The sequence below is a fragment of the Phalacrocorax carbo genome, chromosome 7 (assembly GCF_963921805.1).
Source record: "Phalacrocorax carbo chromosome 7, bPhaCar2.1, whole genome shotgun sequence".
Lineage (NCBI taxonomy): Eukaryota > Metazoa > Chordata > Aves > Suliformes > Phalacrocoracidae > Phalacrocorax > Phalacrocorax carbo.
Genome location: NC_087519.1, coordinates 664,502 through 679,869, shown reverse-complemented (window position 1 = coordinate 679,869; position 15,368 = coordinate 664,502). Strand labels below are relative to the sequence as shown.

General features: G+C 62.9%; 2 protein-coding genes across 3 annotated transcripts in view; one reads left to right on the top strand and one right to left on the bottom strand.

Moving 5' to 3' along the window:
* Positions 1 to 518: 518 nt before the first annotated feature.
* On the bottom strand, positions 519 to 8,543 carry AP3S2 (adaptor related protein complex 3 subunit sigma 2). The gene is made up of 6 exons (XM_064455943.1): positions 8,059 to 8,543; positions 7,671 to 7,762; positions 7,444 to 7,555; positions 5,797 to 5,868; positions 2,039 to 2,146; positions 519 to 1,426 (listed from the first exon to the last, which is right to left on the bottom strand). The coding sequence occupies exons 1-6, from the start codon at positions 8,125 to 8,127 to the stop codon at positions 1,298 to 1,300; spliced, it is 582 nt and encodes a 193-aa protein (XP_064312013.1). The 5' UTR covers positions 8,128 to 8,543; the 3' UTR covers positions 519 to 1,297.
* A 4,278-nt stretch (positions 8,544 to 12,821) lies between these two features.
* ZNF710 (zinc finger protein 710) overlaps positions 12,822 to 15,368 on the top strand; it is a 34,942-nt gene continuing 32,395 nt past the window's right edge. The window contains exon 1 of one of the 2 annotated variants that reach the window (XM_064455939.1): positions 12,822 to 12,929. Coding sequence is in view for 1 of the 2 variants with exons in the window: in XM_064455938.1 (XP_064312008.1) it covers positions 13,081 to 13,205 (125 nt within the window). In the remaining variant the exon portion in view is untranslated. Of the gene's footprint in view, positions 12,930 to 13,039; positions 13,206 to 15,368 lie in introns of those variants that run through there. The other variant, XM_064455938.1, reaches the window with a different exon arrangement.

Here is a 15,368-nt window from a genome sequence, read left to right as displayed (position 1 = left end):
GCCTGGCCTGTCCCCCGCAGCCATGCTCACCCAGAGCCCCAGGACCAGCCCTGCTCCCCCAAGGTCTCAGGCAGGCACTAGCCCCAGCCCCACAGCCTCCACACGCCCTGCCGAGCTGTATGGGGCTCACAGCTGCTCCGAGAGTGGACCAGGGATGCTCTGCAGCAGAGAGAAGGCAGGAAAGCTGGCAGGAGGGCAGCAAGCACTGGCAGGTTGCAGGCTGGAGACCCTGCCTTCCAATGGCCCCACCATGGAGGCCATCACAGTCCCCCCTGCCTGCTCCAAGAGCAGCCAGAGATCCTGCCCCAGAGCTCACGCTGCAGCAACCCATCCCTCCCCCACGGAGGGTCCAGGGCCCCACTTCCCACCATCATGCAGCATCCCAGACACCAGCCAAGAGCCAAGAGCCCCCCAGGGCTACAGCCACCCCCCGAGAGCAGCACAGAGGCCCCCAGCCCCCCAACCCCCTCCTGGTGCTCCCCCAGGGCCGGGCCAGCAGCACCCACAGCAGACGCAGATGCAGATTCACTCGGTGGTTTATTAGGACACAAGGACATGCTCCAGGAGGCCCCAGTCTGGCCAGGTCCCGATCCTGCAGGCCAGCTGCTCTTCCCGGCCGTGGCTTTCCACACAGGCTTGCCCAGCCCAGGCAGAGGCAGCAGGCAGCTCCCTTCCCTCTCGCTGCCGGTGTCTCCCGGTCTGGCAGGTACCAGCCACGCTGGACCCAGCTCCAGAGCTCGCAGCAGCTCTGCCGAGCAACCCCGACTGGGCTGGTACCAATCCCAGGCTGGGGTGCCAGACCCAGCGAGCAGAACCAGGGCGGGCAGGGGGATGTCGGGCAGGGGACAGCCCAGCCCAGGGAGGGTGGAGGAGACGACAACCTACAGCTCCTCCAGGAGCCATCAGCTACAGGTGCATTTTTACAACCCAGAATCCCAAGAAGTGCTGGGAGAGGCAGGACGCAGCTCTTCTCCTCACAGCGAGGAGAGGGGCTGTGCATCCACAGGGAGGGAGGAGGAAGGGGAAGAAAGGCCACCCTTGTTGTTGGAAGACCAGAGAGCAGAACGAAGCCCAGGTCCAAGGCGGTTACAGGTGGACAGCACCACCCCGTTCTCACTGAGCCCCATCGCTGCTCCCTACCCTCTGCCAGCCAGCCCAGGCGCGCCAGCAGCACACCGGGCCCACCGTGTGCCGCACGGGCAGAGACCCAGAAGGGGCAGGGGGAACCCAGCTCCTCTCCCCAGCCGGGCCAGGCCACGGGCCGCGTGCGCGGGCAGCCCTCCCCGCCGCGGGACGCTCACATGAACTGCGACAGGCTGGGCACTTTGATGTTGATGTCTCCGATGTTGATGTTGCGAGGGATCTCTGGCAGGTTGATGTTCTTCACAGCCGAGACCGCGCGGGAAGGAGCAGCCGAGAGGCCTCCCTGCCGACGGGAGGGACCAGTGACCGCCGGCCCCTCGCCCCCGCAGCCCCCCTTCGAGGGGCTCCAAGCTGCTCCTGGCTCAGCCCCATGCTTTGCCGCAGGAGCATCCCCAAACTGAGCCCTGCCTCACGCTGCCCTGTCTCCCCTGAGCCCCAGGGCCTGGCCACATCCCCCCACGCACGGCTCAGCACAGGCGCAGATGGGGAGCAGCCCCCGCACCCGCCTCCCAGCCCGCTGACCGACCTGGTGTTATTAATAGCACAGGATCGGGAGCAGCAGGGGCAGCGCGGTGCTTCCCTGTGACCCGAGCACAGCTGCACCTTTACAATGACAGAGAAAACAGGGGCAATAAACTTTTAACTCCCTCAGACTGATGTACTTTGCGATGGGAACAGCTATTTCCATGCTCGGGCTGCTCCCTGGGCTCCTGAACAGCACGGAGCACAGCTGGGGAGGGATGCCCCCAGCCCTTTCCCCGAAAACTCAGGCAGGCAGAGACTGGGGATCCTGGGGATTCCCCATACGCGCCAGGTCCAGACCCCACAGGCTGCCCCCCCCTCACAGCCTGGAGAACACCAGCCTCCCGCAGGGCAGAGCAGCATCGCCACTCACCTCTGCCTTCTCCAGCTTGCTCTGGGCCTCCACCTGCGCCACGATCTCGTTCATGTTGGTCTCCAGCACCATGCCACCTATCACCACCTCCTGCAAGATGTGGTGAACCTGCAAGGGAAGGGAAAGGAAGGCTGCAAACCCAGTCCAGCTCACAGACCGTGCGGGAGCAGCAGCGGCCACGGTGCCTGCAGGCTGGTGTGGAAATGCATCGGAGGCTGGCATTTCCCCGACAGCCACAAATCCAGGCTCGTCCTCCCCTCGGCCCACACAGCCTCAGCAGCCAGCTGCCCGAGAGCAAGAAGGTGGCCGTGGTCCTCAGCACAGGGAGGGTCCGGCACCCCCTTTTACTGCTTGTACCTCTGCTCTAGAGGATACCTACCACAGAGGCCAGAGCAAACGTTGCCCACCGGACCACCAGGCACAGGGCAGCCCCCAGAGAGGCCAGCTCCGACCCGGCCCGCTGACACACCCTGGCTGCACCATCTCCGACACCTCATCTGAAGTTCAATCCCTCCCTGGGCCAGGACCCAGGTCACAGCCAGGAACAGCTCGCGGCTGAGGTAGTGTGCAGGAGAGGAACCCACAGAGCAGCAGGGACCCCAGGGCCTCCCGGAGCCACCGGGCAGGACACTTCTTCCCTGGACCAGCTCCTTCTACTCAGAAAGCCAGCCCAGAGCCCAACTTTGCTTTCTCTTAGGAAAGATAGGACCATGACACACACATAGGAAAAGCATAAAACTGCTAAGAGAGTCCGCTCCCTTCCCCAGAATCCACCTGGGTCCAGGGATGAAACAGAGCAGTCTCAAGGCAGTGAGCTGCTGCCTCTGGCCAGCCCCTGCCAGGGAGGGCCAGCGATACCCTGCAGCCACAGCAGGAGAAAGGGCCCATCGTGGGCAGCAGCTGGGCCCTGCCAGGCAGCTGCGACGCACCTTCGGAGCCCCGCACAGCCCAGCCTTCCTTGCTAACTCAGCAGCTCCCAACAATCACTCAGCACAGATAATGAATTTATGGTTACTTAGATGAAATAGGCTATTATTGAAAGATGGTTAAGTCATTATATTGTTTTATGGCTTCACAAGGGCAGGTTCCATGCACGAACGCTGCGTGACAAATACTGCCAGGGCAACGCCTTGAAAACTAAAGCAAGCTAGAGAACTTGCTAGAAGGGGGAAACCCAGCTTTGTGCAGATGGTAACCCTGAAGCCCCGCAGGGCTCCCCACGGGTCCCACCCTGCTCCGACAGCACCAGGAGCAGCAAGGTGTGCGGGATCAGCGCTGCACAGGGCGAGCCGTGGGCTATACACCACCTTCCCGGGACACCCGCAGCACAGCATCAGCTCAGCCCAGCCCTGGCAACCACCGCACCGGACGGTGCTAGCAGCTCCCCGCAACAGGAGAGCATCTGGGCTGCAGGAAACGTTGCTCCTTCAAGATCTGGCTTCAGCCCAAGTTGGACCAAAACCAACACGGCAAAATCCCAAGCAAGCTTTGTTTTCCAAACGAAAACACAGCACTTCCTGAACAAACCATGTCCTCCCTGGAACCTCGCAGCTGCTTAGCAAAACTCACGTTCTCCTCCAAGGTAGAAAACATAACCAGGGGCTGGGCAACAGCCTCCTCTGCCCTCCCCACGGCTTTGTGGCTCCAGCCTCCCCTTGCAAAAGCGGGATCCCTGCAGCTCCGAGGTTGCTGCTTCTAAAGCTGACAGCCTAGAAGCCCTGGTGTCACTGGTGCCTGAGAACCACGGACCCAACAGCCCCATCCAGCTGCCTGCTGCAAGAGCAGGGACGCGAAACCCGCAGCAGCTCTCATTCCATGGAGCCTGTGCTGCATGCAGAGTGTAAGGTGTATCTTAAGGCAATAACAGAAAAATCACAGGACCCAGACAAGGCTGCCCAAATCCAAACCAGAGCCTGCTGGGTTGGGGATGTTCACAGCCAAAGTCTCTGCTCGACAAATCAGCGCTTTTCTGTTGACATTGGCCTCATTTCTCCTCTTCTAGTCGGGAACTCACAAACCCTGCAATCCATCTGCCAGAGCAGAGGGAAGCGCCGTGTCCTGCACAGCTCCTGACAAACTGAAGCCCCGAAGGCAGGGCTCCGTGGGAGCGCTGGGGCAGCGTCGCAGCCGCAGAAAACCTTGCCCAGGCATCCAGGGGGCAAGACGTGGGGGACAGCAGAGCACACCTGCGTATTCCCAGCGCCCCTAACGCCACCCGTCTGTAACCAGGCTCTGGGAAGCATGGGCACTCAGCACAAACACATCTGAGAAATAAATACATGCCAAATATAGAAAGAGAGATGAGAGGACCAACCGATAGCGGCCAAGGACTGAAGCCAAGGCTGGGAAGCAGCGGGAGCACAGGATAGGAAGTAAACAAGCCTGGCCAGTAAGAGAGCTTCAGGGTGACCAAGGCCAGGGCACCCCCTATCAGAAACCCTTCTGAGCCCTGCCTCCTTCGAACCCTTCGCCTGGCAGGAGTTGAGAGGCATGGCAGTCTCCACTACTGCTGGCAAAACAGACAAGCAACAGAGTAATCTCTTACTGCCTGTGGGCTGCGGATTGAGTGTAAAGCTGCCGGGTCTTGGTCACACCACAAAACAAGTAACTGAGAGCACATCCTCCCCCTGATGTGGCCAGAGGTGATGTGGGTGGCTGCCATCACTTCTCCCACAGGTACTCCTCCTCCTGACTTCCTCCTTCCTCTCCTTTTGCTTGCTTTGATAAGAGCACTTTTGCTGACAAGATGATCAACCCGGTATCATTTCCGAAAGTTTACAGCCAGGCAAATTATGGAATCAAAGTCTTATTTCACCAGGTGCTAGTACATGGAGTTGATCCAGACTGCCTTCTAAGATCTGCTAAATCCATTCCTCTGTCAGAGTTCATAAATTGGAATCACCAACAGACAGGGAACATTTTACAGCCTTATTGATTTGTTTCCACTCCTCTTTTTCATTGGCACGCTTTGTCTTCAACAACACAAGAAAACCTTTATCAACAGACTCCCAAGTCTAGCACATGTCAGCTTAATCTCTCCTTTCTCTAAGCATAGTCCCAGCTATCTTCAGCCCCATCTCTGAGGTGATCAAAGAGGATAGGTTTCCACCCAGAAACCGTCCAGCTAAAGAGGAAGCATTAAAGGCTGCGGCTCAAAGAAAAGTTTACCAAACACTTTGTATTCCAAACATTCCCATTGTTCCTTATTTTTTTTTCCCTGCAGCTCTAGTAAAATGTTAACAAGGCTCCCAATGGGTCCCACAGTACAGGGGGAAGAGGCAAAATGCCCCTGCACAACGCCAGGGCCTGCCCAGCTCCATCGGTGCCAGCCTGTGCAGGAGACCAAGCGTGAAGCCTCAGCGCAGATCCCTGTCACTTGGCATCACGGTTACTCGACATGGGTGGCAATCACCAGCCCACACTGCTGGGCTGCGGCAGAGCGCACGGCCCCACCGCAGCACGAGCACTGGGAGCCAAAAGCCAGCTTACCCATGGAGGGCTCAGCACAGAGCCCAGCAGCTCGGATCTCTTGGAGGACACAGTGTGAGCAGCATAAGACCCCACGCTGACAACTTCCCTGCCCAGGATTTCGATCTCTCCCCAAAAAGTGACCCCTAACGTACCAACGGCCTCTCCTGTGAGGCTCCAGAGCTCAGGCTGGGCCAGCTCCTGCCCACAGGAGCACAGGCTCTAGGGAGGGCCAGGCTCTGCGGCAGCCAGGCGCTGGCCCGGAGGAGCACACAGAGCCTACAACCCACCTTGTCCATGTGGAAGATGAGGTCCAGCTCACAGACATTCTCAAAGCACTTGTCCAGTGTCTCCACAAACACCTGAGGTGGCAGGAAGGGAAGGTCAGTACAGAAGACCACCACAAGATGCTTCCCACACACAGCCCCAAGACCTGCAGACCAAAAAGCTGCAGCCCCGACCAGAAACTTGTTGCACCCCACGGTTTCACCCTGAGTGGGGACAAAACCCTCTCAACAACCTCATTTCCCTTCCATGGCAGGAAAGTGCCTGTTCCCAGACCAACCACAGGCAGGTGCAGCCCAGGAGCTGACCGGGACCCCCAGTGCCGTGGCAGCAGCCGGAGGTAGCATGGGGTCCGGGGACTGCCACATGGCCACCGGTGCCACTCCTTGCTACACCACAGAAACCAGTTCGAGAAGCCCAGACCTGCCTAGGAGAGAGCTTGTCTTGGCAAGGGGCCCGCAGCTGGGACGAGAGCTGGGCCCTGCTGGGCGGGCTGCGGAGTGAGGGCATGGCGTGTCCAACCCGGGCAGCGTGGAGGGCTCCTCCTCCAGCTGCCCGCACACCTGGAACCTCTCATCGCAGGGATGTGACCAAGCCCAGCTCAAGGGGCCAGTGCCGAAACACAGGATTCGGCTGTTCTGGGAGGAATCCCAGGTGCCCATGTCCTGACCCGCTGCAGCGCTGGGACAGTGGCTGGTCACCGTGTCTGGGGCAGGGCTGCAGCTCACCAGAACAGCCTGAAAGGGGCCAGGTTACAGCAACTGTGTGACCACAGGGCAGGCGGCCTCCTGCCAACCCCTGTGCCGACACTCTCGCGCATGCCTTTAGCTGGATTTAGCAAGGGTCCCTTTACAAGTCCACAATGTTTGAACAGAGTTTTTAAAATGTACTTGTAGTTTTGGGCCCCTCAGGTCAAGAAGGCCCTTGAGGTGCTGGAGCGTGACCAGAGAAGGGCAGCGGAGCTGGGCAGGGTCTGGAGCACAAGTGTGCTGGGGAGCGGCTGAGGGAGCTGGGGGGGTTTAGCCTGGAGAAGGGGGGGCTGAGGGGAGCCCTTCTCGCTCTCTGCAGCTGCCTGAGAGGGGCTGGAGTGAGGGGGGGGTTGGTCTCTGCTCCCAGGTAACAAGCAATAGGACGAGAGGAAACAGCCTCAAGTTGTGCCAGGGGAGATTTAGATCGGATATTAGGAAAAATTTCTTCACCAAAAGGGTTATCAAGCACTGGAACAGGCTGCCCAGGGCAGTGGTTGAGTCACCACCCTTGGAGGTATTTGAAAGACGTGGCGCTTAGGGACACGATTTAGTTATTGACTTGGCAGTGTTAGGTTTACAGTTGGACTCAATGATCTTAAGGGTCTTTTCCAACCTAAATTATTCTATTTTGTTAAAAAATTCATTCAGATTCACTTCGCCCGCTGCTTCCATGCAGAGGAGCTGTGCATCGGCTAACGTGTGCAGCAACCCCCCCACCGCAGCCCCCTGAACAGCTTCTCAGCTGCTTCCAGAAGGGCAGGCACAGAGACGCCGCAGACACAAAGCGCACCTCGAAGGTGTCGGTGCCAGGCTGCCCAGCAAGGACTTTGCTTCAGGGGAGCCAGCCAGGGCTGAGCAGAGCGGCTGCCCTTGGGCAGCCAACCCAGCTGCAGGGAGACCGACCTGGATGAGGTCCAGGATGCCCAGCTCGCTCTCCGAGGAGTCCACGCAGAAGACGAAGTACAGCGTGGCGTAGTGGCGGTAGATCAGCTTGTAGTCCGAGCCGCCAAACAGGCTGCAGAGACAGGAGGAGAGATGAAGGGCTTGGGGGCGGACATGCAGGCCAGGCGCTCCCCCGGCCGAGGGGACAGCCCTGCACGGCCCCCCTCGCCCGAGGGGCAGGGGGTTACCTGCCGCACTCCAGGAAGTTGCAGATGTGGTCATCCCGCTTCAGCACCAGGTGGAAAGTCTCTCGGATAATCTGCTGCTGGACCTCCTCTGCCTGCAAGGAGGCGAGGGCAGGCACCCGTGGGCCCACGGCACGGGGGACCCACGTCCCCTGCTCTCGCCCGTGGCAGGGGGGTATGCCGCGGGCTGGCAGCTCCCGGTCACAGGCAGGTCCCAGCGCCCCACCAGCCCTGGCACCAGCCGTGGGGATACCCCGAGGGCCCAGGCCAGGGTGGGCAGGGCTCCCCACCCCGCAGCCATAGCCCCTGCAACCGGGGCCCCCCGACCCCACACCGGGGGCTCACGTACCCGCTGCCACCCGCCCCCCCCCGGGCCCCCCCGGCTCCTAACCATGTGCTGGTAGAAGCGGACGAGCCGCGGCTTCCCGTGGTTGTTGAACACCAGGATGGCGTTGATCATCCCGGCGGATGGAGGGGCCGGGCCGGGCCGGGCCGGCAGCACAACCGGGGCCGGCCGCGGCCCAACGCGCAGCGACGGGGCTCGGGGAGCGGCCGGTACCGGTGGACCGGGCTTGGGGGGGACACGCTCAGAGCCTCCCTCCGGCGGTGCCCGGGCGGGCGGGGGGCGTGGCCGCTCTCCCGCTGCCAAGGCCGGGGGCTCCCCGGGTCCGGAGTGATGGACCGAGGCCTGCCCCGGCCCTCCCGGGACAGAGGCAGCCACCGGGGCAGAGCGGGGAGGGGGCAGCCGTTCCGCGCGGCCCGCAGTGCGGCGGGGCACGGGCAGGTCTCGAACCGGGCTGTCCCGGCCCCGGCCCCGGCCCCGCTGCCCTCCCGCGCCGCCAGGGGGCGCACCAGCCCCACAGCGACGGGAGCCGCGCGGTGCCACACCGCGGCAGATAGAGCCGGAGGGCGCGTGGGGGGCGGAGCTCGGCGGCAGACCACGCCCTCTCTTAAAGCGCCAGCGCCCCTGCCTGCCGCGGGGCTGGTGGCGGGGTCAGAGGTCACCCGGCGGGGCCTGGCGGCGGGGCGGGCGGCCGGAGCAGACCCCGGCCTGTCCCCGGCGGGGCTGCTGCCCCCAGCACCCAGCAAGGCCAGCCCACAGCTCTGCCTGCCTCTCCCAGGGGCTCAGCCCCACTGCCTGCTGTCCTGCTGTCCCTCTGTCCTGCTGCCTGCTGCCCTGCCAACCCCTGCTCCATCCCAAGCAGGAGCTGCCCAGAGGGGAGAGCCCCCCCAGGCCCAACGCTTGGGGGCGGCTGGGCCAGGACAGGCCCCCGCAGGCTTTACAGGAGGACGCTCAGCTGCCCGCTGTTTCGTGCCCTCACCGCAGCCCGACGGCTCCCCCCGAAGCCCCCCAGGACCAGGCCAGCCCCGCCGGCCGTGGTGCCCAGGGTGGTCCGCTCATTGCCCAGGGGGCTGTGGGGGGCCGCGGCGGCTCCTCTGGGCTCTCCTCTCCCTGGGAAAACCTCCCGCTGCGGCTTCATCGTTCAGCTGGGCCGAGCCGTCGGGGTTGCTCAGGGCACGGGTGTTATTTACAGGGCTGCCAGCCTCGGGCTGCCCTCAAACCACAGCGCGGAGGAGTTCCTTCCAGGTGATCAGCTGCAGCGGTGCAGGGGGTCTCACCCAGAGAGCCCGGGAGCCCCCCCAGAACGCTACCGCTGCACAGGCACCACCCGCAGACCGACAGTTCTTAGATCTCTAAATAACCTGATCTGCTTAAGAGATATTTTGAAGAGGAAAGGGTGAAGGAATGACATACAACTGCAGTTGCGCCAGGTGTTTTTTAAGGACCAGGAAATCAAAAAGCAAGCAGCGAAGGGCGTATGACCACAGATTAATGGAAAGAAATCGCACGGCCAGGTGGGGTACCATGTAAGGCCTATGGTGCGACTGAGTTGGGAGCAGCAATGGACATCAAGGGCAAGGGGAAAGGATTCAATGTGCTGGACAGAAGTACTGGAAGGAAGGGGAAAATGAAGACCCGTAACTTAACAGGGAAAGGGAGTAAAATAATCAAGGATACAGAGAAACCCACTTTGCTCCAGCCGTCGTATGAAAAGCTTGGTTGTGAGCAGGAGGTAAGAACATTAACAAAGGGAGAGGGAGAGCGGGGCAAGGTGGAGGAGAGCCAGGGAAAGGGCGTCTAGGGGCACCAGGCTTGGAGAAGGGTGATCCCAGTGCCCGTTTTTAGAAGATGGAGGGGAATCGTCCCCCCGGCAGTGCTGCCGTCCTGCACGGGCGCCCACTCTGGGGGCGATGCCGAACACGGCACCAGCCCATCACCACGCACACCCCGGGGCACAGTGTGGTGATAACAAGTGGTCTGTGAGGATGACACCGACACAGCAGGAGCCCTTCCTCTGACAGGGGAGGGATAAATGCCACCTTGATCCCACTGAGGCTCTCCACACACCTCGACGTGAGGCCCCCGTCAGCAAACTATCGAACTGTGCCCCACACGGGAGCACCAGGCAATGGCTAGCTGAGCCCCAGAGGCAGTGGGCGACAGGGCGCCGATGGGCAGCGGCCGTGCCAGGGGAGGGCACTTCCACCGGGGCTGCCCTGGTGGAGCCCACGTTCCCCTGAGGACCTGGAGCAGAGCACAGGGTCACCAAAACGGTGTGCGGCATCATGGTGGGAGGGGCCCAAAGTGCTGGGCAGGACGAGCTCTGGGCTCAAAACCGTCCTGACAGGTTAAAGACGTCACCCTAACCCTACAAGCTGGGATTCAGCAGAGACGAGTGTGGGGAGCTGCTCTGTGGGAGGTGCAAAGGGGCGAGCGGCCGCTGTGCAGCAGGGCTGCGGAGGACCACCATCCCTGTCCCTGGGAGCAACCGTGGGCGCTGCTGCAGGAGGCAGGCACAACCTCACACCCCAAGCGCCGTGGTCACTGGCCTGCTGAGCATGGGGCGGGGGAGCCTGGTTTGGGACCCCACGCTGCAGTTAGGGGGTAATTAGGGGGAATCTGGGAGGGAGTGAGAAGAATGAGAAGAAGCCCCAAGAACTTGGCCTGTGAGGAAAGGAGAGGGGAGGTGCTTCAGGTGTCCACAAAAGCTGGCTGAGAGGAAAGGTTGCAACGGTCTGCTGCTGCAGGCCGAGAAACCAAGAGATTGGCTTAGACGGCAGCAAGGAGATCTTGTAGTTCCGTCTGTCCCGGTCACAGAGCCCACCCGCCCAGTGCAGACCCCTCTCGCTGGGGCCAAAGCCGGCGTTACATGAAGGGGTGCCCAGGGTGCCCCGCCCCAGGGACAGAGACCCCCAGTGCCGCCCCACGCAGCCTGTCCCAGGCTGGCACGGCCACGAGCAGAGCCCGGCCGCAGTGCCCGCCGGGCATGTCCCACTGGGATGGCCTCCGGGAACAGGGGAGGCTCCAGCCTCCGCTGGGGGACACCCATTGGCTGGGCCTCCACTCAGGGGCTCACCCATTGGCTGAGATTCACCTCTACCACCTCTGATTGGCTGAGACCTCCTCAGATGCCTGGTGATCCTCAGCGGCAAGAGGCTGTGGGTGCTTCAGTCCCAGCATGCTGATTGGCTGAGGCAGCCACAGCCTCGTGTCTCCTCACCCTGATTGGCTGAGGCAGCCACAGCCTCGTGTATCCTCACCCTGATTGGCTGAGGCGGCTGCAGCCTCGTGTCTCCTCACCCTGATTGGCTGAGGCAGCTGCAGCCTCCTATCTCCTCACCCCGATTGGTTGAGGAGGCTGCAGCCTCGTGTCTCCTTGTCCTGATTGGCTGAGGCGGCCGCGGGCAGCTCCCCTGTGGGCGCATTGGCGGGGGGCTGCTCCCACCTCTGCCGCCCCCGGTCCCGTCCTGCCCGGCCTGCACCAGGGCCTCCGCCGGGATTTAGGGGAGCGAATCTCCTTCGGCCGCGGTTCCGACCTGTTAACGTTTGCAAGCGTTTGCACGGGCAAACTCAGCCCTCCGCAAAGCTCGGGGGGCGAGGCAGGACTGCAGATGCGAGGAGAGAAACGTCAGTTTAGGTGAACGCTCGCATCAGCCGAGTCTGGTGTCTGGAGGCGCGCGGGCCCGAGCCGGCCGGGCAGCGGCGGGAACGCGCCAGGGGTTGCTTGGCCAACCCTCCAACAGGCACCGAGGCCGTAGGAAGCCGTAAGCACAGGCACTGACAGCGTAAAGGGGTTGGCAAGGTCAATTTTCACCCGAGAATACAAAAAAAACACCCCACTCAAAAGGAGAAGTGCGTCTGCCAGACAAAGGACTGCGTTTTTAGACAAACTCTTTGCTGTGATTAGTCTGTCCAGCTCCACCTGCTTCCATGGAGATGAGAATCTGCGTCTCCCGATGCACCAGCCAAATCCTGGCTGCTTTCGTGGAGTAGATGAGGAGACCCTCATGCTCCTCGCGATGGGAGCCCAAGCTCCTGTCCCCCGTCCGCGGCTGTAGGATGCATCACAGCCACCCACTGCTCCCCTCCCCGCGCCGCCCCGGGCCCGTGTCCCTGCCGTCGGGCACCTGCCACCTCCTGTCGCCGTGGCCCCATCCCACCTCCCCGCCGTGGCAGACCTCGGCTTCTCCCTCCACTGCCACCCGCGGCCTCCCCATCACTGTCCCTTCTCCCCAAGACCCTCAGATTCCTGGATCATCCCAAATTCTGCTCATCCCTTTCTTTTTTGGGGTCTCGCCATCGGCTGGTACAACACACCCCCTCCGAGGTCTCTGGGGCGCGGATGACCTTTCCCATTCACCCACCACCACTGTGGAGGGGGGCGATGGCAACAGCCAGCTGGGGAAACAGGGTCCCACCCCCCGTCCCAACAGCCCCCCCCGCGAGCACCCCTCCACGGGGCGCTAAGCCCCCCCAAAACTAAGCGATACTCATCCCCAGGATAAAATAACCCCCCGGGGTCGGGGGTCCCAGGCGGCCACCACGGAGGAGCTGTCGCACCGGCCCCGCACGGCGTGGGGGGACCCCATCGGACGCCCCCATCCCCGTTACCATCAAACGAGCCGCGCCCCGCAGCTTTGTTCCCCGCAACCGGTACCGAGGGCGGACCCGGCTCCGGGGGACGAGCGGGCTGGGGGGGGAGGGGGGGTCGCGGTGCTCGGGAAACTTGGTGGGGGGGGACACGGGGACGCGGGGGCACGGCGGGGAGATAAAGGGCGGCCGCCGGCGGCCGAGTTAGGAGGAGCTGTTTTGCATCCCTTCACGTCAGCCCTGCCTCATTCCCTCCTTCTTCCTTCCTGCGCACCCAGCGCCGGGCCCGGAGCCGCCGCCGCCCCGCGGAGCCGCCGCGGGAGCGCACGGTGAGTCCCCGCCGCCGCCGAGAGCCCCCCCCCGGGCACCGGCCACCCCCCGCGCCCCTCCGCCGGCACCGCCGGGCCCCCGCCGCCGCCGCCGGTGTGTCGCCGCCTTCTCTTTCACTTCCACCTTCCCCCCGCGACGGAGACGGGAGCGATGGCGGCGGGAGGGACGGGGGGGGACGCGCGGGTGCCCGCTCCGCACGTGGGTCCGCCGCCCCCCCACCCACGACAAGTTTCCCCGTCGCCTCTCGCAAAACTTTCTCCGCGGTCGCGGGGCCGGTAAAGTTACGGGGAGGGGAGGGGGGGCTCCGGGGAGCGGCGGGGAGGGGGAGCCCCCGCAGGTAACGCCGGCGCGGGGGGTGCCCGGAGGGGGAGAGGGCGGGTCGGGGGTCGGGGCGGTCGCCGAGCAGCACCCCGGGGTGCCCCGTCCCGGTGCATCCTCGCCCCGTGGCGAGGGGCAGCGGCTGCCCCTCGAGGGGCGGGGGGCGGGGGGGGCGGCAGGTTCACGGCGCTTCTGGGGGCCGGCACCGGCACCGGGGGGGGGCGAAAGCCGAGGGGGTCTCCCACGCCGGCCGCGCCCAAAGTTTGGGGACAGTTTGCAGGTGCTGGGGGCCGGCCCGGCGGCGGCTGGCCCGGGCGTGCCCCCCCCGTGTGTCCCCACAGCAAGAGAGGGAGCGTACGCGGCGGGGGGGCTGCAATGAGGCGGGCGGGTGACCCCGCGGGGCCCAGGCTGGCCCGTCCCGCACCGGGCAGGTCCCGCTCGCGCCTTCCCTGACGGAGGCACCCCGAGATTTCCCCGTGCCGGGACACCCCGATGGCTCCCCGGGACGGTCTTGGGCGGGGGGCTGCTTTGTCCTCCGCTTCCCTGCTAGGGACAGCGGCTCGTCGGGACTCCCTGTTTGTGCAGCCCTCTGATAGCTCCTTGCTAGTCAACAGGATGCGTGGTTAAATTAGTTATAATTAATTAATTAGTCAATCATTAGTCCTTTCTTTGTAAGCAGCCGGTGTGGGCAGAGGAGGGGGAGTGATGGGAGTGGAAGGCAGCATCCCCAAGCCTGACCTCCCGCCGGCTCCGGACCCGGCAGCGCCGCGGACTCCGCCAGGCTCCCGCGCTCCACGCCACGCTCCCGGCCCCGGCTCGGTGGCTTCTCGCGTCGCTGATTTCAACCAGCCTCAAGAAGCCGTATACTCAGTGGCTCCGGCAAACGTGGTTTCAGTCTGATACGTGCGGGTCGGCCGGGCCAGCCACAGCCTTTGTACAAATGCGTCGTGGGTTGGAGGGAGACCCCAGACCCACGGCTTTCGCAGGCAGATCCTGAGAAGTCGCAGTGGGGCCACCGGTCTCAGCATCCCCTTCAGAGCCCCTGGGGTAACCGGCTCCTGGCAGCCGGCTGGGCAGCCGCAGCTGTGGCAGGCAACACCGTTTCAGCAGCAGCGTGGCAGGGCTGTGAGCGATCCCCCCAGCTCCCACCCCTGGGTGACAGCTTCCCCGCCCGTGGGAGCCATCAGCCACCACTGGCAGAGCCCAGTTAACGACCCGGCAGGGCTGGGCTCCTCTTCTGCAAGTAGGCTTCCATTAATGCCCTCTTTGAACAGCAAGCACATTATATCCCTATAAAATGGTAAATCAGATCACAGTAACTTGAGCTCTGCTACACACCGAGAAACGTTCCCAACCTAAACTTGGGAGGTGACTCGGAGGATCAGGCGTGGATGCCTGTGGTGGAGGGAGTGGGAGCATTTTCCAGGTGCCCACGTAGCGTGTCTCCTCCTGTTCCCTTCGACATTGGCAGGGGTTGGTTTAATCACTGAGAAAGTGGGTTTAGTGGGTTTTATTGGACCACAAGGCAAAAAAGAGGTTTTTCATTTATAAACTGGTTTAGGAGACAGCGTAGAGAGGGATGAGCGCCAGCGTCATCCTGTTCTGCTGTACAGCTGGAAATGTTAAGGAATAGGCAAAACAGTGGGTTTGTACGGCAAAGAACGTGCCAGCATAAAAGCCTGTGAGTGAGAGTGATGCCTACACTCCTTACATTTATTTTACATTTATTCTTTGTTGAGAAGTAGGCTCCAATTCAGCGTCTGCTTGAGCACAGTCTCGTTAATACCAGCTGAGCAGGTCACGTCTGCGGGTGTACCAGGCCAGCGGCGAGGGGAGAGCTGCGAGCGCCGTCCCCGACGGGCTGGGAATGGGGGGGTTCCTGCCGTTTTGTTGCCGTTGCTCTCCCTTCCCGTCGCTGCCCACCGCGGGTTTTGGTTTCCCTGGACCCACTATGTCTCATGTGAAACGGCGAGCGCTGGCAGGCAGGGAGACAACTGCTGTCCTCCGCCTGCAGAGCCTGCCCGACCTGGGCGTGGGTACGCCAGCACGGAGGGCAGTGCATGAGATGTCCCAGATACCTGCTCGGGGCGTGTTTGCTGTGGAGACGGCGCAGGTTGGAC

Excerpts from the sequence above, each read along its gene's own strand:
- AP3S2 (XM_064455943.1), bottom strand. The coding sequence starts at position 8,127 with ATGATCAACGCCATCCTGGTGTTCAACAACCACGGGAAGCCGCGGCTC. Across the intron at positions 7,556-7,670 it reads AACTTCCTGGAGTGCGGCAG|CCTGTTTGGCGGCTCGGACT; the intron begins GTAACCCCCTGC and ends CTGTCTCTGCAG. Across the intron at positions 5,869-7,443 it reads GCATCCTGGACCTCATCCAG|GTGTTTGTGGAGACACTGGA; the intron begins GTCGGTCTCCCT and ends CTGCCACCTCAG.